Raw genomic sequence first — 23,675 nt, forward strand, 5'->3', positions numbered from 1 at the left:
TCTAGTGCAGCCTAAGGCACACGCCTGTAATCCCAACATCTGGGAGGTGGGAAGCAAAAGGATCAGGAGCTTGGAGTCATTTGCACACAGAGGAAACTAAAACAAGAACCTGAGCTCCGGAACAGCTTTGTCTCAAAGTGAGGACAGGAGTATGATACCTGCTAACCCCCACCTGCTCCACCACCCCAATGGTAAGAATGAAGAGGACAAGCCGGGCAGTAGTGGTGACGCACGCCTTTACCCCCAGCACTCAGGAGGCAGAGGCAGGCCGGTCCTGAGGCCAGCCTGGTCTACAGAGTGAGTTCCAGGACAGCCAAGGCCACATAGAGAAACCCTGTCTCCGAAAAAAGAAACAAATGAAATGGACAGACATTGTAAAAATTTGAGGAAAAAAAAGAAAAGAAAAGAAAATAGGGCTCCCTTGACAAGCATCATGACTCACTCTTTCTCTTCTTCTTGGTGCCTCCCAGAGCTGAGTGCAGAGCATTCAGAAACCAAGACAGGAAGTCAACTCCATCCCCTGGGAAAAAGGAAGAGAGGAACATGCTGAAACTCAGGGGCAGTACCCATGCACTGGCTGGCCTCCTCATGCTCTCCAGCCACCAGCCACATCCCACGTACTCTGTGCATCTTCCTCTACCTGACCACAAACACCCAAACTCCTCAAGGTCAAGCTGACTCTTCAGTCTTCTCTTTCTCTCAAGGTACTTTGGTGACCCTGTCATTGTCCCAGAATGTATCTCATCACCCTGTGACAGCAATGAATGAAGACCTTGTAATATCCACTTCTCCAAAGTAGCTCTGACTTCCTCCCTTCCCTATCTTACAAAGACTCTTGTGTTTCAGGAAGGTGACTTCTGGTGCTAGTATTAAAAAGGCAGCTACATATACTGTGGAACAAAGGATTCTGGCTGGGAACAAGAAACATTCCTGGCCCATGATAAGAGTGCCTAAGAAGAGACTAACTGCTACCTCTCAAGTATTTCTGGGGTAACGGCTACTTTCTCCCCCAATGTCTGTATTCATTTGCTTCCTCTCTGCTCATCTAGTTAAAATCTCTAAGACTGTATGGTCTTTAACTTCATCTACCTGACTCCAAAGGCCTGACAACTCTAAAAAATCACTTTTCTCCACTCCCACACACACACTATTTAATTACAATGACCACAGCAAAAACTTCTCCATAAACACCATATACATCTAAGCACTAACAATACCCAGGTCTCAGACACTGGAGGAAATTGGGCTTCATTGACAACACAAACTGTGCTATGACAGAAGAAACTAGGTAAGCGGAAGTTTATTCTTAGGGTTATGATTTTTCTGCAACTCTCTAACCAAATAAGCTTTTAACTTTGCAAAGCTGTCAAAAGCTAAAGGGAAGTCTGATAGATACAACAATCTATGGCACACAAAATATATTTCTCTACAAAAATATCATATCTTGTTGCAGCCTTATGACACAAGAACAAAAAAGAGCCCACTGTTTGTACAGAGGACCTACATTCAGTTCCCAGCATCCACAGTGGACTGCTCACCACGACCTGTGACCCCAGCTACAGGGAAGTCAACACCCTCTTCTAGAATCCACGGACACCTGCACAAATAAGCACATACCCACCCGCCCACACACACATTTAAAAATAAAACAAATCTTAAAAACCAAAACAACCTCCGAGTTGGTTCAGAAACAAAATGACTTGTGGGCCTAGATGTTGGAATCTGACAGTCCTAGCACACGAGGTAGCTGTCCCCTGTTCAAGGGTAAGGTATTACTGACCTTTCTGCAAGCTCTGAAACACTATGACGGTCCTAGCACACGAGGTAGCTGTCCCCTGTTCAAGGGTAAAGTATTACTGACCTTTCTGCAAACTCTGAAACACTATGACGGTCCTAGCACACGAGGTAGCTGTCCCCTATTCAAGGGTAAGGTGTTACTGGCCTTTCTGCAAACTCTGAAACACTAGGTTCAAATGGCTCAGTAACTTCTGCTCATTCAGGAAGCAATCATGGGGTTCTGATCAATATACACTGTCCATCCCCAAGTGACTCTCTCTGTTATCCTAAACCCCGAGAGTCTCGGCTCCTTATCTACATTGCTTAGTGCTCCTTTCCTTAAATACCTGAGACTCTGAAAGCCATTACTAGACAAGCATGGTGGCACATGCCTTTATTTCCAGCATAAAGGATGCAGAGGCTGGTGGCTCTGTGAGTTCCAGGCCTGTCTGGTCTACACAGTAAATTCCAGGACAGCGAGGGCTGCAGGGAGACCCTGTCTTCTTCTTTTTTTTTTTTTTTAAAAGGAGGAGGAGGAGGAAGAAAAAAGAAAAAGGAAGGAAGGAAGGAAGGACGGGTGGGTGTGGGGAGTAGAGAGGGCTGGAGAGATGGCTCAGCACTTCAGAGCACTTGCTGCTCTTTCAGGGGGACCCAGGTTTGTTTCCTAGTACCCACGTGGCAGCTAACAGCTGTCTATAATTCCAGTCTGTGGGGAATCTGACACCCTCTTCTGGCCTCCTCAGGTGCCAGGCATTCATATGATACACAGATTTATACATACAGGCAAAATACACACATAAAATAATAAACTTTCATACACAGATTTATACATACAGGCAAAATACACACATAAAATAATAAACTTTCTCTCTCTTTAAATAATTTATCAGAATAATGGAGTTTTTATTTTGTTTTTGGATTTGGGGGAAAAGACCTCATGGAGCTCAAGGTGACCTTGAACTCCTGTCTCCACCTCCTAGGTGCTGGGATTATACACAGTTACCACCGTGCCCAGCTCAGAATAATGTTTCTCAGACACAGATCTGACATCACACTTTTGTGGCAACTAATTCTCAACCTTGTTAAAATATAATTCAATCTTCTTACAAAGACACATAAATGGAAAAATCCTCCTTCCCATCTAACACCATGGCTCTCCACTGACCCTGGAATCCAAGATATGACTACCTACTCTCTGTACCAGACACTTTGTGCACGCCGACCTATACACTGGCACCTCCATGCCTGCCTGACTGGCATGTCTATTGCCAACCCACCTCCTCCTCTTCTACCTAACACTCAGCACTCTTCCCAGATGTTCAGCTAAGTCTGTTCTATACTCCCACAAGACGGAGATTCTGCTTTCTCTTATGATAGCACTTAACACATTCTGACTGCCTTCCTGTACAATAACCTTCCCCATTTAGCCAGGGAGCTCCTAGAAGAAAACGATCACATTCCCTATCAGCTCTAAAACTCAGCAAGAAAAGAAAAGTACAGGATGACCCAATACTCAGGAGACAGAGACAGTGGAGTTGGAGTTTGAGGCTAGCCTGGTCCACACAGTGAGCTCCAGGACAGTCAGGGCTCCAGAGTGAGTCCTTGTCTCAAAAACAAAAGGATGAACAAATGGATGTGATGTGGTACTTGATAAGTGGGGACATCACTCAGTAGCAGTCGGAACTGAGCTCTGAGAGAGGAGCGTGAGCAACACTTCCCTGAGCATCAGAGGTGGCAGCTGCTCACTAACAACAGGCGCTTGCCCAGGTTTTCCCATAGCAATACCATGATTTTGTCAAATCAAACAGTTTGTATTCATTCAGCTACAATCTTCGGTTTCTCTGCACAGGACCCCACTGATCAGAAAAGAATGAAGAGCCCAACCCACTATCCATAGAATAGTCTCTTCTGTTCCTATCAGGATTCACTGCAAAGTGAAAATGAATGTGTTCATCGGTCTTGATATGCTGTCCTCAACTCAGAGAGAGGAAGGTGACTTGTTTCTCACCTTGTTTGGTAATTTGAAAAGTCTTCTTGCTGCAAAGTACAACAGCCTGAAGCATCTCATGAGGAGAAACATGTGCCTTGAAGTTTCGGGGGTTCCAAAGCTTTCTCATCAGTTCTCCAAAACGCTGGACCAACAAGAACATGATATCCCCTGGCGGACGCTTGATGTTCTTATAATTGTCTTCCTCCAGGAAGTAGTTCCGAAGAGGAGGAACATTAGACAGAGCCTGGAAATCAAGCACTCGAGTTACCCGAAAGCCCCTTGCAGGACCCCTTGGGACCAAGCTGTTGCAGCTAGCATTCAGACAAAGCCTGGGACAGGCCTAGGATGGCCTTAAAAAGTCCAAAAGAAATTGACCCTGTGAAAATGCTGCCGGAGCTCAGTAAAATGTCCTTCACTGAGTCCCACAAAATAAAGGCTGACAAACACTTAGTGAACATGTACAGCAGGAACGACTTTAAAGAAAAGCAGAGCAACTCTGGAATCCAAACACTTGGGAGGCTGAGACAGGAGAACTACCATAAGTGTGAAGCCAGGATGGATGATGTAGTCAGTACAGGCCAGTCTGGGATACAGAGCAAGGCTTAAAACAAAAACAAAACCACAGAACCAACCAAATAAACAAACAAACAAAAAAAAACAGTCATAAAAAGTACTTTTAAAAAATGTATTCAGGGCTGCATCCTGCTCTTGCAGAGGGCCTCCAGGGCCTGTGTCTGGCAGCTCAGAACTACCTATAACTCCAGCTCCTGGGAATCCAATGCCTTTCTCTGGACTCCACCCGTACATGCACTAGCACACGTGCATGCCCACACAGCACATACATATACACAGAAAGGAAGGAAGAAAAGAGGAAGGGAAGGCGGGGAAGAGGGGAGGACAGAAATGCAAATGCAACCAAGGTGTTTAATTTTGGCACTGCCTAGTAACAGAGTCCACCTGTTATTACCTGGAAACTTAGGAGCCATAACCTAGAGGCTGAAAACTCTCAGCATGTGGTAGGCACGCCCTGACCAGCCAGAGAGGAATGCTCTGCTGGCTGCAGAACAATCGCTCAAGTGGCGTCGTCAGACAGACCTTCTGACTGCCTCTCTAAGAAAGCAGTAATTCCTTAGCAGCCTTCACACTGCTTCCAGTCTTTCCTCCCCAGCGTTGTTCCTTGAGCTTACCTGCAGCACAGCATTTGCATAGTCGTTGGCTTTTATGTTGTTCAGTCCCACAATCCCTGGCAGATAAGTGGTACCATCATATGCCCGGGACAATTTGGCTTGCTTGTCCAAGTTTGCAATTTGCTGCTTTGTGAAAGTAGGCTTCAACACATACTGCCAAGCAAAAGAAAACTCTAAGTTGTTGTAAGAAAACTCCAGAACAGCAATTTCTACCCAAAATAAAAATGCCCTGGTCATGAATGCCCCACTACACACCATAAGGCCCCATCCTGGGATGAAGACCAAGGAAACAGAGTGAGTCCTCCACAGTTTCATGTCTAACCCTGAGTCACTGAATACCAGGTCTGTCTTCAGCCCTACACCTTGCTCAACTCTGTTAGCAATGACTGTCAGAAACAACAGGATCCTAAGCACTATGATCCTGAGTCTCCAGTGAGGTGTCACATAGATACAGCCAGAAAATAGGAGTACCTCCTTCTCCGTCAGCACCAGGGTTCCAAATCTCCCCAGGACTGTGTGGGCAGGAATGAACTTACTTTGAAATCTTGAATTTATTTCACCTTTTCGCTTTCCCTCCAAATACTCTGCTGACCTCTTGCTGATCACTTTCCAGAGATCCTTGGGATAGCTCACAAAACAACGCAACCCTCATCAGCAGCCTGGGACACATACCGTGATATCCTCCAGCGAGGAGTCGATGATCTCATAGTTGTCAGGAAGGCAGTAAAACTTGAGAGTGTGGAGGTTGAGGAACACATGGTGACTGAACTGGACGCTGTGGATGTAGGCATGAGACTTTAAGCCCCGGCCTGTGGGGACAGGGAAAAGGCATTCAGAGAAAGGCCTAGAAAGACAAATCAGGATTGCTCTTCATTTCATTATTTTGTGCAAAACATGTTAAAGCAGAAACAAAGTCCTATGCCTTCCATAAAAGTAATCATCACATAAACTTCTCTCACAAAGAGAACCAGAAAGAACATTAAGATATTAGTTAGGGGAATCAGTTTCAATATAAAGTATACACATAAACCAACCTCACATGTTTCAAAAACTAGGAACAGCCAAAAATACATTATCTGCTAAGTATACAGACACACACACATACACAGCCTTTCCTGTCCTGAGGCCTCCCACAGGTGCATCAGCCTTTTGTCGTCTCCTTCCACCTGCCCATGTTCAGGACAATCCTGTACCCACATCCTCTGTCCTGCTGCGTCTGTGTTGTCTACTGTTTAGTAGATCTAACATTAACCCAGAGCTTTGTGCACTCTACACAAACACTCTAGCACTAGGCTACCACCCAGACTATTTCATTTTGAGACATAGCCTTGTTAAGGTGCCCAAGCTGTCTCAAACTTCCCACCTCCCTATCTTCCCGCCTAAGGTTCCTGAGAAGCTTGGATAACAGTCAGCATCACCCTTCCAGCACCCTTTAAAATACGGCTCTCCTTTAGTCCATTCAAATCCTTTTGCAGAGAAGCTGTAAGAGAAGAAAATAGGCCAGGCAGTGGTGGCGCACACCTTTAATCCCAGCACTTGGGAGGCAGAGGCAGGCGATCTCTGAGTTGGAAACCAGCCAGGTCTACAGAGTTCAAGGACAGCCAAGGATACAGAGAGAAATCCTGTCTCAAAGAACCACACAAAAAAAAAAAAAAAAAAAAAAGAGGGGGGGGCGGCTGGTGAGATGGCTCAGTGATTAAGAGCACTGACTGATCTTCCAGAGGTCCTGAGTTCAATTCCCAGCAACCACATGGTGGCTCACAAACAATTGTAATGGGATCTGATGTCCTCTTCTGGTGTGTCTGAAGACAGCGACAGTAAACTCATATACATATAAATATTTAAAAAGAGAGAGGGAGAAATGCATAAGAAACCCAGCAATACATATACTAAGCTAAAACTAAAGGCTGAGCATGGTGACACACATCTGTGATCTCAGCAATAGGGAGGTGACATGAGGATCAAGACCTTGTCTACACACCTACACCTACACACACGCACACGCGCGAGCACACACACACATGCACACACACACACACACACACACACACACACACACACGCATTCACGCGCGCGCTCGTGCTGATATCTACCAGCCTGAGTAGTCATAGACCTTGTATCTGATCCCTGTCAACCAGCAGCTGGAGTAGATACTAGAACATTTCCACTTTCAACCTTATTTCCTACATGGCTTGGATAATCATGTTGCTGTTAACTTTTGAACCTTGTGTCTCAAGCAGATAGGTTGCCTTCACACAAGATCTCTCTCAGCAAGCCCTGCCACTCTGTACCCCAGATGGGATGGAATCGTGTACCCCATCCAGCTGCTGGCACTGCTCATTTTTATAAACTAAAAAAGGGGGAACTGTGCCCTTCCCCCCACAGCCTTGAGCAGGCCAGAGAGACCAAGTGATAGGATCTAGGTGGAGTTACCCACCTTGGCTGCACAGAACACAGAAGCAGAACTGCCCCTGGGCTTGCCTTGAGACATCTCTGGCCGAGACCTAGAATGGATTAGGGATTATCCCACCCATCTCCGGATGAAACCAGGAGGGGTTGTGGGTTGGGCCTTCCCCTTTAAATTGTGAGCTGAACATTAAAGCTTTGAGCCTTGATCAGAGAACTTTGTCTTGGCTTCATCTCTTCTCCCTCTCCGTCCCCTTTCATTCCCAGCCCCCTTTCAGGTGAACCCAGTTGTCTTGTGGCTGCGGGCGGCTACCTGACTGACACACACACACACACACACACACACACACACACACACACACACACACAGAGGCATACAGGCATGCTTGCACACTTGACCTTGAGGAGATAGCAAAAAGGTTTAGTAAGTAAGGGCATTTGCCACTGAGTCTAATGGCCTGAGTTTGATCCCTGGACCCACATGATAGAAGAACTCCCATACACTGTCTCGACTTCTACACAAGCACACAAAGGCACCCACAAATACACACATACATATATAAAAACAATAAGGTTAAAATGTAGTAAATCTTTGGTAACTGACTTGGAATAGACATGGTGGCAGTCCGTATAACCCCAGCACTCAGCAGACAAGGGACAGGAGAACTGATAAACTCAAGCCAGGAAGGCCAATAGAGTGAGTTCTAGGCCAATTAGGGTTACATACTGAGGTACTGTCTCAAAATATCAAAGGGGACAAAAACTGACCTTAGCATATTTTGCCACCTTCTGTCCTCATTTGTAAGTTCTGCTATAAAGTCTAGCAGAAATCATGATACTCTTGTGAGATTTTTCTGATTGTTTCTGATTGTCTCACAAAAGCTCCCAACAGAAGCCAAGAATGTGGCTTTTCTTTTTCACATCGTCAGTATACTATGAATGTACTTACGACTCCCTTGGTCTAAATGAGTGAAAATATTACATTTTCAGAAAAGAACTGAGTAAGTACCCTTGAACATGAGAAAACCTGGGAAGGAGACTCAAGTTCAAGGAAGGCTGGCCTATGTACTCAGACTCCATCTCGAAATAATAAAACTATAAACACAGAAAACACTAGACTTGGAAACCCAGGGGCTGGGGATGCAGCTCAGTGGTAGAGTACTTGCCTGGCATGCTTGAGAGAACCTAGGTTCAATGTCCAATACCAAAAGGAAGGAAGGGAGGGAGGGAAAAAGAAAAAAGAAAGAAGCTTAGAAACTCAATGTTTGGAGAGCTAGTCTTTTTTCATAGATCTTTCTCCCTTCCAGATGTGCTCAACTCTGACCAAGGAGGGAACCTTCTCCAGTTTCCTGGAAATAAAGATTGGGGGGAGGGGAAGGGAAAGGCAGCATCACAAACTTAACATGTTTATCCTCCTGACCATTTCCTTACCTTGAAAGTACTTGCCACACACCAGACAGGCGTATGCGTTGATGTGCGAGAGAGAAATGGAACAGAGTTTCTCAAAGTCGAAGTCCAGAACACTCCTGCAAGACAGAGCACAGAACAGTGACAGGGGTGAGGCGGCACTGGCTCTGTGTTCCACAATGCCACCCCCCCCACACACACGTAAGAGAATACTGTAGCACCTACACACAAACCACATACCTCTACCCAGCACACCACCACAGCAGGCTCAAACTGCCTGCATCAAACACAAATGCCCAAGACACACTTTTCATTTGATTCAAAAAAAATCACAAATCAACATTTGGCAAAGATAAAAGCTATATCTACACTAAACATGAACAGACTTTTTTCCCTAAATGAGAACATGACAACTATTTTACATAGCACTGACACTATATTTGGGATTAGTAATCTACATAGATTATATGTAAATATTAACCTACAGTTTATAGAAACCTGAATAGCCAGATTTTGGCATGTATCAGGGAATCTGGGTTCCACTCACATCATGGATGTGAGAGACAACCTTTTTAAAGTGGTTCACTCCTGTAACTCTAGCACTTGGGAGACTGAGTCTGTGACCTGCTCTGATTATATAAGGAGTCCCACATCAGCCTGGATTATACAGTAAGATGTGGAAAATTGAAAGAACTTTCTATTTTCGTCACATTCTTTGCAGGGAAAGCAACAAATAGGACTAAAATAAGAGCCCAACAGCACTAGGAGAGGACACCAAGTGTGAACAAACATATCCTAAACACAAAAAATTCTGCCAGGCATGGTAGCACAAACTTTTAATCCCAGCACTGGTGAGGAAGAGGTGGGTGGATGTCTGTGAGTTTGAGGCCAGTCTAGTCTGCACATTGCATTCCAAACCAGTTGCGGTTACACAGTGAGATCCTGGCTCAAAAATAAACTATTTACTCATTTATTTGTTTATATATGGTTATTGAGACAGGATTCCTCTGTGTGTAGCTCTGGCTGTCCTAGAACTGGCTATGTAGACTAGGCTGGCCTTGAACTCAGAGATATCCACCTGCCTCTGCCTCCTGAGTGCTGGGATTAAAGGCGTGCACCAACATGCCTGGCTATAAAATAAAATTTTATTTTTGTTAAAACAAAACACACACACACACACACACAAAAAGGGCAGTGGGGCGGGGGAGCTTGGAGATTTGAAAAGGAAAGGACTGGGGATTCTGCTCAGTGGTAAAGAACTTGGCCCAGCAAGAACAAGATCCCAGCACACCACACCAAAAAAGAAGAGAAAAAAAGAGAGAGAAAAACAGGATAGAGAGGAGGGATGAGAGAGCACGCAGCTGAGGAAGTAAAGACAGCACAAAGCCACAGTATGAGTGCTGAACAGAAAGAGACAGAAAGGTTTTATGTCCAATGAATCCACAAATGTGAAATTCCACAGTAAATATTAACAGCTGTACTGCTGACGGCCCATTAGCCACATGTAGTTACTGAGAACTAAGTTTAAATTTAGTTCCTGGGCTACAGTGTAGGTCAGTGGTAAGGCAGGCCCAGCATAAACGCGCTGGATTTGATTTCCAGTGCCACATGCAAACTAATAAATTAGTGCTTCAACTGCATAAGCCATATATCAAATCATCCAGAGCCTCGTGTAGCCTGCGCTTCCACAGCAAACATCCCTGTCAGGAGCAATTGCTGATGGGCTTGGTGGACACCTACAGCCCCTACACCCAGGGCTGAGCTTGGAGAGTTAAGAATTCAATGTTAGCCTAGGCCATACACCAGAACCTTGTCTCAAAAAACAAAACAAAATAAAACAAAACAACATTTTAAAAACTGATTCTCTGTTGTGGAGAGTTCTATTGAAGAGCACCATTGTAGAAGATGGGTTGAGGACTGAAAAATCAAAAAATATACAAGAAAAGGGGACTGTCTCTGCCATACAAAAACAAGCAAACAGAAGCTTTGGGGACTGGGAGAGACTGCTCCATGGTTCACAGCACTTGCAGACAACTAGAGTTCAGTCTGTAACACCCACACTGGGCGGCTCACAACCACCCAGAAGTTCACCTCGAGGAGAACTGGGGCCCTCGTCTAGCCTCCACGGGCACCTGCACACACATGATGCACAGGAACTTGTGCAGGGACACACACACACATAAACAACACCAAAATCTAGGCAACTCTTCTCTGAGAACCCCACACTGTGCTCTTAAGTGTGTCTTACTTTCTTGTGAGCTCTTTCCCTTAACCCATGTGCTGCCGCTAATATTAAAGTTATCTTCAAAGGTGTGGTGGTGCACGCCTTTAATCCCAGCACTCAGGAGGCAAAGACGGCAAATCTCTGAGTTCAAGGGCAACAACTTGTTCTACAGATTGGGTTCTGGGACAGCCAGGGACCGACTACACACACACCCACATACACATACATACACACACACACACACACACAAACACACACACCCATACACACAAACACAAAACAAAATAAAACAAAAACTGTACTCTCCCACTATAAAGGGGTAACATGGCTGAACATGGCAAGAAGCACAATTTCTAGGCAGACAGGCATAAAAGGTGGAGCATTTGAATGTAGTCTTCAATGTTCAGTTTAGAGATTTTTTTTTTTTTTTTTTTTTTTTTTTTTGGTTTTTCGAGACAGGGTTTCTCTGTGTAGCCCTGGCTGTCCTGGAACTCACTCTGTAGACCAGGCTGGCCTTGAACTCAGAGATCCACCTGCCTCTGCCTCCCAAGTGCTGGGACTAAAGGCGTGCGCCACCACCGCCTGGCTGAGAATTTTCTACTGTATTCTACATCTCAACATCTACTGATGGGGCTGGAGAAATAAATGGCTCAGCCATTAAGAGCAGTAGCTGCTCTTCCATTTGTTCAAATCCCAGGACCCACATGACATTTCACAAGTAGCTATGACTCCAGTTTCAGGGGATTTGGCACTCACACAGACATACATGCAAGCCAAACACCAATAAAATACATAAAATAAAAAGTAAATTTTTAAAAATCCACTGATTTTGTTTGTTTGCAAGTATTGGTGATGAAACCTCGGGCTTATGGCATGTCAGGCAAGCGCTCCTACTAATGAGGAGCATCACCAAGACTTGCCCTCATCCTGTCTGCATTACTGACCTATTAATGGTATCCAAGTACGGACAGTGACGACTCCTCCGGTCTTCAGAATCCACTCGGCCATTCTTTGCTGAGAAAAAATCCATACAGGCTTTAAAATGCAAAACTTGTGCTGGAGAGTAACTCAGTGGTTGAACACTTAACTAGCACAGGCAAGATTTGTTTTAGCATCATAAATGGAGGACAGGAGCCTCTCCTCAAATCGCAGGTAGAAAACAAAACAAAATCATGGAAATGGGAGAGTTTGATCACTGAGATTGGGAAGGTGTGATCACTGAGATTGGGAGAGTTTGATCACTGAGATTGGGAAGGTGTGATCATTAAGATTGGGAGAGTTTGATCACCGAGATTGGGAAGGTGTGATCATTAAGATTGGGAGAGTTTGATCACTGAGATTGGGAAGGTGTGATCATTAAGATTGGGAGAGTTTGATCACTAAGATTGGAAGGTTTGATCACTAACGTTAAAATGAGCTTTTGTTTTCATTTAGTGACAGCATTCAAAAAAAGGCCACTAATGAAATAAGTTGCAAACAAAGAGTAGATCTATTACATATATAACCAACAAAAGATTAGTCTACATATTATATAAAGGAATCCAGGCTTAGTAAAGGTCCTTGCCAACAACCCAACTATCTGAGTTCAATCCCTGGGACATACAGGGTAGGAAGAGAGAACTGACTCCCACAAGTTGCCCACTGACTTCCACATGTATACCATGGTACATGTATACACATAAATAAATAAACAAACAAACAAATAAATGTACTAAACATTTTTTTTCACCAAGTATGGTGGTGCACACCATTAATCCTAGCCCTTGAGAGGGTAGGCTAGGTGAAATCTCTGAGTTAGAGGTCTACAGAGAAAGCTCAGAGCAGCCAGGGCTACTTATTAAGAGCCTGTCTAAATAAGTACATAAATAAATAAATAAATAAATATCAAATGGGCATGAAAGGTATCGTGAAATATATCACAAATACTAAGATAAACTGAACATCCTTAAATCTACCATTAGTCCAAGAACTGTGATGGCTCTGAGTTAATCCTAATGTGTTAGCTTGCCACAGCTTCATGGATGCTGACAAAGCCACATGATCATGACAGCCTGGTCATTACATCAACATCCTTTACAAGACAACACGAACAACCCCCAAACAAAACCCAGGAGAAGCAGAAGTGTCCCCAAACTATTCAACTAGTACAAGGTCAATACTTGAGTCGGGTGCACTAGGACTCGACTAACGGTCTTACTCCAGGATTACAACATGACTCTAAATCTTAGAAATTTTAGGGGAAACAACTGAAAAAGGGGACATCTGTACAGTTATCAGCAGTGCACCTGACCCACGTGGGCTATTCGATAACAGGGAGATGCTGTGGTGTATCATGACTACGTTTAAGATTACGACTGTCTTCATCTGAAAACAGTCCAGTCTGGATTCAAGCCAGGGCATGGGGGACAGTAGGAAGGAATGGGAAAAAGCAGACGAAAACTGGCATCTCAGACCTCAGGAAAGAGAGGCAAGAGTATCAAGAATGTAAGACCATCTCTGGTTACAACTTCGAGTTCCTGAGACCTGTCTCAAAAAGCAGGAGGAGAGAGAAGAAAGCAGGCGAAGGTGGAGGACGCGCCCAGCCCGGCCCCGCGCACCTCGCACCTCCCGCTCGGGCTCCGAATCCTCGTCAGCCTCGCGCTCACGCTTCACCCGCACGACCGGGAGCGCGGGCGCCGGGATCTCTCGCGCAGCTGGCTCGGCCTCCCGCTTCACGCGGACCGGGCTACCCCGGGAGCTCGCCGCCTCGGGCTCCTTCTCGCGGTCTCGCTCCTTCTTGATGCGACCCGAGCTGCCTCGAGACTCGGACTCGCGCTTCCCACGGGTGGAACCATGAGACTGCCGCTTGGACCGGCTAGACATCGCCACCACCGTTTAGGAGCTTCCGCGCCGACGCCGCGCACGGGCGGCAAGCAGCCAATCAGAAGCCGAGCTGGCCTCAGAAGCGTAGCTCGCTACGAGTCGCTGAAAGGGACAATACAGGGTTATAAAACGTTATAGGCGCTGCTGGCCCAACAGAGACAGTTTCGAAAATATTGTGTCCTTATCCAACATCTCTTCATAGCTTAAGCAGGAACCTTTCACAGGCTACGTTGATTGTAGGAAAAAGGAAGCTAGCATTAGAACCGAGATATCTTCGGGACAGTTTGTGTCTCGAAACGACAATCCAAAGATGTCCCCTGATCAGGGACTGATGACCTACACAGGAAAAAGAATCAGTATTCCCAAATTAACTCCTTCATTCAGGCTTGTTCCTGGGAACTTCAATTAGTATCATATTTAAAGGTCTCTTGAAATAAGGAGTTTGCAAATACTATGCTAAGGCGCATTTATTGTTTAGCTAATAAAACTTCAAATTCAGCTTTACGACAGTCGTGCCTTAGTTTCTGGCTATTTGAATAGTTCCATCGAGGTATAATTGATATACAAGATAATATACGTTTGATGTGTCTAATCTGCTAAATTTCGATGTGTGAACACTTACAGACTTGTTGGGAGCCGACTTTAAGCAGAAAGCGGCTAGAAAGCAGCTATCAACTTTGCAGCCATCTCAAACCATATACCCTGATAGAGACTTGTTTTTTCAACAGCCTACAACAGCTGAGCACACTCTGACAAACATCTTGTTTATCCCACATAGCTTGTTTTGCTGTTTAGTGACCCCAGCTGCATGGTGCACATGGTAAAATGTCTTCACCTGTGTTCGCCTGCTTGTGCTTATAAATACCCAGGATTTCCTTGTAACAAGAGTCAACAGGAGGTGTGAATATAGTCTATAGGAGACAGTAAACAAGACTTGACTACAGACCCTCTGGCTTGTCTCTATTCTTCGAGTCTCTTCCCCTTCTTCCCCCCACTCTCTCTCTCTTGCTAGGCCCTGACCCTCAGACCGGAGCAACAGAGCAGTCCGGGAAATTTTGACCCCCAACATGGGGCAGGGTGGTCCTCAACACAGACCCATTGTCATAATCAAGAGAAAAGACTTGTCTCACCCCAGAAATGTCCTTGTGCCCATGTGGAATCCCACCCAAACCACAATAGTGACTACATTTCCTAGAGTTTTATGCTCAAGTAGGAGTATAGGTTTCCTCTTTCTGACCAGGTCTCATTCACATTTAGTGTAAGACAGTCTTTACTTTTGTTATAACACTCCAACAAACAGATGTACTAGACACTGTCACTGCTCTAATAATGGGTTTCTGATTTTTACATTTTAAACTGAAGACTTAAAAAACAACTATACACTCAGGCTGAGGCAAAAAGAATCCCAAAGTTTAAGGGCAACTGAGCTACACAGTTAGTTCAAGGCTATCCTTGGCTACATACCAGAAGGAAAGAAAGAAGGCTATACATCATTAGCCTTGGTTCCTCCCATGAACAGTTAAGCAGGTGACCTGGACGCCAGCAGTGCAGTTCCAATGTGGCTGAAATAGGGACTGGGTGTGGGTGGGGGAAAACTTCCCTACCCAAGCACTCGTCTGCCTCATTGCCTATTACAGATAGATGTTTAGTATGTCCACTAATAAGCAAACAAACGAAGGAGTTTGGCTCAGTTGGTGAGAATGCTTACTGTCCAAGCATGAGTTCAAATCCTGAGCACCCATGTAAAAAGCCTACAGTGGGCTTATGCCTATAATCTTAGCCCTTGGGGAAGTGGAGACAGGAGGACCATTAGGGCTTGGTGGAGCACCTGGTGTCCTCTGCTAGCCTGCACACACACACACACACACACACACACACACACTCCAAACACAAAAATAAGGAAACTTAGGCACAGTTGGATTAAAGAGTCAAACAAGTGACATATGTAACTTTTTAAAGATTCTGCCATAAAGAAATTATGTCATTTGCAGGGAAATGGTGAACCTAGAGATGTTGAGCGAATTCAGTATAATTTGGAAAGATAAATCACAAATATTGCACATTTTTCCCATATGAAGGACCTAGATGTGTGTGTGTGTGTGTGTGTGTGTGTGTGTGTGTGTGTGTGTAAGAGAGAGAGGAGAGAACTATAGGAGGCAAGGAAGGAATCTAAAAGAGAGATGATGGAGCAAAGGTGATGGAGATGACAAAATATAACCTTCTCATGAGCAGAATCGAGCTTTAAAGATAGGAGCAAAGCAGATGCAACACACATACACACATATATTGTAAAGCCCAAATGAAAAGGACCTCACAGTCCGTGGAGAACTGCAGACGCGCCCCAAATCACTCACGAGAAACACGGCTTGATGCAATAGCAAGAGGTTTAGGGCCCTTCTAGCCCACGCAGGGGTAGAGAAATTCAGCACCAAGTAACAGATTTTTTACATCGTATAAGGGGGGAATCTACAAACCAGGTGGGGGTGGAGTTAAGGAAGGGGGAAGGAGGAGGAACAGGTCACTAGGTCATTGAGATCATTTGATCTCAAATTTGTAAGATGGATAGTGAGTCACTTTATAATTGGCTATTTCGGACTAGCTTTACACTATTTATCATGAGCTCTGGTTCAAAGGAGTAATGCTTATCTCAAACTTTTAGCATCCTGGCACCAATAATCTCGGGGCTTGTTTAGTTAGGGCCATCTGTTCGAATGGTCAGCTAATTTCCTGGGACTGAGGCACCAGAGTGTTTGACTTACAGGCTTTATGTCTTTGCTTTTAGGGTAGGGTTCAGGGGGTCAACTTAAATTTTCCTATCTTCCAGTATCTCATGATGAAGCTTATTGTACTAAAGGCCTAGAAAAAGAAAGCCAACATCTCTAGACTAATAGAGTGCATTTTCGGTATTCGTGGATGACTCGAATTTTTAAAATAATTTCCTGGTATCAGCTATATAATCCTTCTTTCGTACAGATGATATTACAAGGAAAGTGAAGCTCCAGCTCGAACTGCGCGCCACAGATCAAGGTTTTTAAATTTCGAAAGTATCTACGTTCCCGCTGCACCCGCCCCTACGCAACCGGAAAAAGGGAATTGGAGCCGGAAGTCGAGGTCCGCGGCCGGAAGTCGTGGTCCACAGCCGGCGGCCTGAATTCACGGCCGTTGTGGCGGTTGCGGCGGTTCTGTATCCAAGATCTGAATGGAGGCGTCCCGGGATCCCGGCCCGGGGTTGTGCTGCAAGCCCGGCGGGCGTCTGGACATGAGCCACGGCTTCGTACACCACATCCGTCGGAACCAGATCGCTCGGTACCGCCCCGCCCCAGGCCCGGCCCGGCCCGATTCGGCCGGGTGACAGCGCCTGACTCCCGCTCGGCTCCCCGCAGGGACGACTACGACAAGAAGGTGAAGCAGGCGGCCAAGGAGAAGGCGAGGAGGCGCCACACGCCCGCGCCCACGCGGCCCCGCAAGCCAGACCTACAGGTGTACCTGCCGCGCCACCGAGGTGAGCAGCCGCCCGCCCGCCCGCCCGCGGCCCCGCCCCCTGGGCAAGCCCCTCGTCTCTGCGTCAGGGCTCCTGCTTCACCGGCCCTTCACCGGTTGAAGCCACTGCATCAACGTCAGCGCCTCCAGTTCTCCGCTCCAGGGCCAGTGACCCTGATTAAACTGCACTGTTATATAAGGTACCTGGGACCCGGCCAGGAAACGCTGTCCACCAGTGTGGCCTGCCATGCTGTGTTTTAATATTTCTGCCACCTGAAAAAGGGAAAGTTTGGCCGAGATTTAAAAAAAAAAAAAAAAAAAAGGAAAAGAAACAAAAAAGACAAGTACATAAGATGAAACGAACCCAATAAATGGCCTTTTTCTCGGGTTCCCTGTGACCGTGAACTCATGTTAACTAACATATGACACTAAGTTTGTGGGCTGTTATTTACAGAGGGTTTAGATCTTGAGGACATTAACTTATTGAGTCCATAGAAGCCATTAAGCTGAGAACTGTTATGTCTGTTTCACTATCCAAAGAGGTAAATAAGTTGTCCAACATCTCCGAGCTAGTAAATGGCAGAGCCTAGATTTGAACTGAGGCAGAGCTCTGTCCATCCTTTCAGCAGCTTCCAGTGATATTTGCAGGAGACATGCATCTTATACTTACTTTGGAACAGAATTGTGCTAGAGTGGAGAAAGAGAAGTTAAAAATCATGATCGACAGCTCCCCTTACACACACACACACACACACACACACACATAGTATGTGCACACACATAAACACTCAGGGTCTGTCGGAAGCTTCAAGGCTTTCTTGATGCTGTTTTTCTGATAGTTTCTGTGGGCAGGGGTTTTAGCAGCATCCTCCTCTCCCCTCTCATTCTGGTTTGCCCTTGCAGATGGCTCTACCCACCCTGTGAACCCAGACTGTGAGGAGTCCAGCGAAAGCAGCAGTAGTGGAGGCTCTGAGCTGGAGCCTCCTGGCCGCCAGCTCTTCTGTTTAGAATATGAGGCGGACAGTGGAGAGGTCACATCAGTTATTGTATATCAGGTACGCCTTCTAGAAAAAGCTGCAGCTTGACAGTCCTGGGCCATGATGGAATCTACCACCAGTTCCTGAGCCACTGTTAGTCTCAGAGGCAGTGGGAAAACATGTCTTCCCATCAGGTATTCTCAGCACACAGAGATTCCTAGTTGGGGGAACAGGGAAAACTTGTGACCCACAGTTGAGAATCACTGTTACAGGGGACTCCTGAGAAGCGAGAAGCCGTAAGCCAAACAGTTCTGTGAGAGTGCTGTCTAGGGATAGGGCAGCACTTTTCTGAGAGAGACCAGGCTCTGAGCTTCCTGACTCTTCCTCCATGTAGGACGATGATCCCAGAAGGGTGAGTGAGGAAGTATCAGCACACACACCTCTGGATCCAGCCATGCGAGAGGCCCTCAGATTGCGCATCCAGGAGGAACTTGCAAAGCGCCAGAGACGACACTGATGGTGTTGAAGGCAGGAGTCACTGCATTTGGCAGAATTTTGCCCAAGGAACTCACCTCTAGTTTGGGGGTGCCAGGACGAGTCCATGTGATCTTCAGGGATCCTGTCCTCCTCTAAGCTGCTGTATGCACAGGGTCTTGCAGGACCACATCTGACCTACCTCTCAGCAGCCATTCTTTCTTGTCCCATTCATCTAACCTAACATTCTGAAAGTTTATGACAGCTTTGGCTAACTTAGTGTTTCGGGAGCAGAGACTTCAGGGAGAGCCAGGCTTTCTGAAGCCTTTGCCTGTGTGTTCCTGGCTTGATGAGGTCATTTGTTAGGCGCCTTCGTGTTTCTGCTTTGGTCCACTCATCTTTCCCTAAACCTGTTTTCAGTTGTCACTTTTCCTTTCTCCTTTTTACCTTAGGTAGAATTCATTTCCCTCCACTCCCCAACATGATTGTTTCTCTGCCACTCAGGAATTTAGAAGTGGGGCTTCTGGGCTTCTGTCTTCCTAACAAGTTCTCCAAGTAATTCTGATGCCAATAAAACAGGAGAGCTTTGGATTTGGGGCCTATTTGGAAACACATCTCCTTCCCCTTCTGTGGCTTTCCCAAGCTACTCATATGCCTCACTGCTTTGCACTCTCTATGTAGGAGACTCTATAGGAGACCCAGGAAGAAGATGCTGAGCTAAGCTACAGTCCTTAGTTGAAAAACCTGTCCTGCTAAGTGTGGTGGCACATGCCTTTAATCCCAGGACTCAGGAGATAGAGATAGGTGGATCTCTGAGTTCAAGGCCAGCCTGGTCTACATATCGACACATCTAGTTCCAGGACAGACAGGGTAGAGAGAGCCTATCTCAAAACAAAACAAAACAAAACAAAACAAAATAGTTAAAAAAAGAAAAACCTGCCTTGGCTAGGCTTACCAAATTCACCTCCTAGCTGTAGAGAGACTACCTTCTCAGACTAAAGGAGAATTATCAAAGCAGACTTAAAGGTAACTCTCCAATTGTGGTTTTGCAGTCTTGAATTATTCAAGTTGGGAGAGTTGACTATAGCTATAACTGTCCTGGGGTAGGAGGCTCTAAAAAAGAGTTGTGAAGGACATGATAGAGGAAGTGAAATGACCCTTTCTCTGCCCCATGCTTTCTCTCGTATCTCCCAAGAGTATGTCTGAGCATTATGATACACACTGTAACCCCAGATGAAAGAGGCCAAAGTATGAGGACTGCTGCAAGTTAAAGACCAACCTAAGCTGTCTCAAGAAAAAAAACTAAATAAATGTAACTTAGGTTCTTTGGGTAAATATCCCCAGACATAGCATTTTCCCAACAGGACATGTTTTCCAACACAAGCTTAGGCTAAGGTCTGAAGTCCACAAGACATCCTGTGCACAGGAATTCAGGGGCACCTGAGATTTCCTGACATAGGAGCCTAACTTCAGTAACTGGAAACATGAGCCATAAACAGCCTACAAGCCCAGAGACTGCCCACAACCAAACCTCCTACCCCAGGGCTTTGTCTTCTAGGGTCTCAAGATCATTCTGACTATACAAGTTCAGTAGCTTTTCTCTTCAAGGACACTTGGGGTCCCTGCTGTGTTTAACCCACTCTGTTGAAAACATGTACTGTAGCCAGGCATCTGCTTTATGCCATTAAAACAGTGAGGCATAGCTTGCCATGCCAGAATTCTGGGGCATTGAGTTAGGTAGTAAGTTAGAACAGCCTGGTTCCCGGGGTGGCTGGGGACCCGAATGCTCCAAACCAGGAGAGCTGGTCTCACGGTTAAGTGCCTTAAGCTTGTCAGTCCTAATTCCAGTCTGCTGTCAGGGAAAAGCCTTCACCCGGTTCTTGTGCACAAGTGCTGTAAGTGCCTGTCGACTTATATGGGTGGATGCCATCCAGAGCCTCCAGGGTGAAGGAAGGCCTACCAGACTCCATGCTCTTCATCCTGCAGGTCGTTTTAGTCTCCAGTTAATCATCCATATTGTGACTTGAAACACAGGATTCACTGGAACTCTGGTTGGACAAAGAACAGTGGAGCTTCTTTGGGGTCTGTGTTCTTAGAGCTGTGCTTCCTATATTCCGATTCTGTCACTGAGCCTAAAACACCTGAAGAAGAATCTAAGGACCCAGATTCAGCCTACAAATTTGTAGTTATTCCCACTTCTTGATAAAGGAAGAAATAGATGAACAGAGTGTTCTGTAGAAGCCTGTTTTATGTGTTTATGTGATCCCCACAAGGACTTCAGAAAGGAGACTGAAGGAAACTTCTCTAAGCTCTTTTTCCAGAAGCACTTTGCTTATCAGTGTATATGAAAGATTTTCTAGCTAAAAAAGCACTCTTGATTTTTAGCTAGTTTGTCCTGTATGACTACCTACAGCCTCAAACCCGTGCCTAAATGAAGAATGGTCATTCTGAGCCATCCTGTTAGAGCTGATGTTTTCTAGGCATCCCTAAAATGCCTCTCAGGGCTGCCTTCAGCCATATGGCTTGGCTTTATTGCTCTGCTGGCGTATTCTGGGTCTGTAATAATACTGTCCTACTGTCCAATTTATTCGGCAGATCTACTTCTAGATGTCTCTCACCTATTTCAAAACTCAGAGGCCACAGTGAGTTCTCAGAACTGCCCAGTGTTATACTACACAGTAGAAGCAGTATGCCATAGGCAGGACTTAACAGAAACCAACATGCTTCAGAACCAACATGCATCTGAGTAGATAAGTTCTTGGCTATCTCTTTTTGGGGGTGGGGAGGCTATGGGGGCAAGAGAGGCTGGGCCAGGTATGATGGTACATGCTGGTAATTCCAGCATTTGAAAGGCTGAGATAAAAGGATTGCTCTATGGCCAGGCATGGTGGCACATACCATTAATCCCAGCACTTGGGAGGCAGGGACAGGAAGGTCTCTTGAGTTTGAGGCCAGCCTTATCTACAAAGTTCCAGGACTACATAGAGAGACCCTCTCTCAAACCCTACCCCCATTATTAAAAAAAAAAAAAATGGTATGAGTTGGAGGCCAGCATAAGCTACATAGACCTTGTATCAAACAAAAAGCCTCATTCCCATTCTCTATGGAATGTTTTTCCCTCAATTCTTAACTAGAATTAAGCCTTTATTGTACAGTTTTGTGATTCCTGGAGTGAGTGTGTATCATTCATGAGAGAGAGAATTGGCTTTGCAGGGGGGTTGGACTGTGCAAGGATAAAGTAGTTCACTGGCAAGCATGAAAGGCGTTGAAGACTGTGAGGCAAGAAGGGAAAAGATATACAAGTGTATATGAGGAGAGTAAAGTATACACTGGCTGCAACCTAGACAGCAGGGGGTGGATCTTGAAAAAATGTGAAAGAACATTCCATCTCTCTGGTCATCTCGGGTGCACTGCCAAGTGGAGAGCAGCCCAGGAGGTGGAAGCTCTTTGGGGTGGTGAGTATCCAACCTGCTGTATGTTTGACAAGACCTGTGTCCGAGTGGTGCTTCCCAGATAACTCAAATGAGACAGACCCTTGTATGAAGTACAGATGACACCTTCCTACCTCTGAGCCTTTGGGGGAAATCGCATATGGAATGTTGACAGTTATTTAAAACCTTAACTCTTGAATTCCTGCCCTATCCCTGAGGAGCTGTTGGCATCCAGCCCAAATTTCCTTGGTGTTAGAGTGTTGTTAGAAGTGAAAACCTTCCTAGTTAGGGGTTCCTCCCTTCCCAGAGCAAACAAGAGGTTGGGAATGGTGGTAAACCACTCAAGAGACAGACAGAAGGATCACTGTACGTTTGAGAGCAAGCCTCAGTGTCCTGGCTATGTCGTGGTGCTAAATGTAGGAAAAGCCATCCATTCTTTTCCTCATCTCCAGTGTTTCTGTATAAATAAAATGAATTATGCAAATTTTTGGAAATCATGGAAGGTACTTTTTAAACCAATAAACTATTTTTACAGCACTGTTCTTGCCAAAAGTTGTGAAATCACTTGTGTACTTGGGGAGAAGGGAGGTTAAGTGTCTGCCCTAAAGTTACCCTGCTACCCAGTCAGCACTGGGAATCTCAACTCTTGCTGTGCTGACTATTCTAAGAGCCGTTCTGGCTGGAATGTAGCAGCTAGACTCATGTAACTAAGACATCTGGCCCTACTTCTGTCCTCTTAGGCATCTTCCTCCTTCCGGTCTTCATAAACAGCCTGGGTTTTATCAGGACCTGTATCTTAAGAGCATTTGTTTTAGGGATTATTCAAGCAACACAGCCCTGGAGTCACCTAACAAGTCAGAAGAGTCAGTAGGCTCTTGAGCAGTCCTCCAAGACCTTCCCCTGGTGATGAGATAAAAACACAAACCCAGCTCACTAGGATACAGTCAATAAGTGTTAGGACCACAAGGCCAAATGGCGTGCCCATATAGGCTTGTTCTGGCAGAACTAAGGCAGAGGAGAGGCAGATTGATAGTCAAAAGTTAAAGACTAAGCTGAGCTTGGTGGAGCACACCTTTAATCCCAGCACTGGGGAGCCAGACAAATCTTTTGAGTACAGAGCCAGCCTGAGGTACATGTGAGACCCCAATATATATTTTGGGGGGAAGAGGGTTAGAGAAATGGCTCAGCTGTTGAAAAGCACTTGGTGCTCTTCCATAGGACTCAGGTTCAATTCCCAGCACACACTGTTAACACACAAGTAAAGAAAAAAAAAGTTGAGCCAAATTCAGGGAGTTCCAACTGCAGGACCACATAGTCCCTATCCTGAGGAGACGAAAACAAGCTAACCAGGTATGTTGCTACCTGCCTGTAATCCTAGCACTCTGGAGGCTAAAGCCAGAAGGATCAATAGTCTGAGGCTAGTCTGAATTACATAATAGGACACTACCTCCCCCCCACCCA

General features: G+C 45.6%; 2 protein-coding genes across 2 annotated transcripts in view; one reads left to right on the forward strand and one right to left on the reverse strand.

Moving 5' to 3' along the window:
* Usp39 (ubiquitin specific peptidase 39) overlaps positions 1 to 16,947 on the reverse strand; it is a 29,201-nt gene extending 12,254 nt beyond the window's left edge. Inside the window, exons 1-7 of the mRNA XM_034512244.2 lie at positions 13,588 to 16,947; positions 11,935 to 12,004; positions 8,791 to 8,885; positions 5,626 to 5,762; positions 4,954 to 5,106; positions 3,785 to 4,010; positions 443 to 520 (exon numbers count right to left, since the gene is read on the reverse strand). Of these exons, the coding sequence (XP_034368135.1) occupies positions 443 to 520; positions 3,785 to 4,010; positions 4,954 to 5,106; positions 5,626 to 5,762; positions 8,791 to 8,885; positions 11,935 to 12,004; positions 13,588 to 13,852 (1,024 nt within the window). The 5' untranslated portion in view covers positions 13,853 to 16,947. The remainder of the gene's footprint in view (positions 1 to 442; positions 521 to 3,784; positions 4,011 to 4,953; positions 5,107 to 5,625; positions 5,763 to 8,790; positions 8,886 to 11,934; positions 12,005 to 13,587) is intronic.
* Positions 16,947 to 22,751, forward strand: C9H2orf68 (chromosome 9 C2orf68 homolog). Its single transcript, XM_034511275.2, has 4 exons — positions 16,947 to 17,158; positions 17,236 to 17,354; positions 18,236 to 18,387; positions 18,704 to 22,751. The coding sequence occupies exons 1-4, from the start codon at positions 17,052 to 17,054 to the stop codon at positions 18,824 to 18,826; spliced, it is 501 nt and encodes a 166-aa protein (XP_034367166.1). The 5' UTR covers positions 16,947 to 17,051; the 3' UTR covers positions 18,827 to 22,751.
* The last annotated feature ends 924 nt before the right edge of the window (positions 22,752 to 23,675 follow it).

Source organism: Arvicanthis niloticus, chromosome 9, assembly GCF_011762505.2.
Source record: "Arvicanthis niloticus isolate mArvNil1 chromosome 9, mArvNil1.pat.X, whole genome shotgun sequence".
In the NCBI taxonomy this organism is placed as follows: Eukaryota; Metazoa; Chordata; class Mammalia; order Rodentia; family Muridae; genus Arvicanthis; species Arvicanthis niloticus.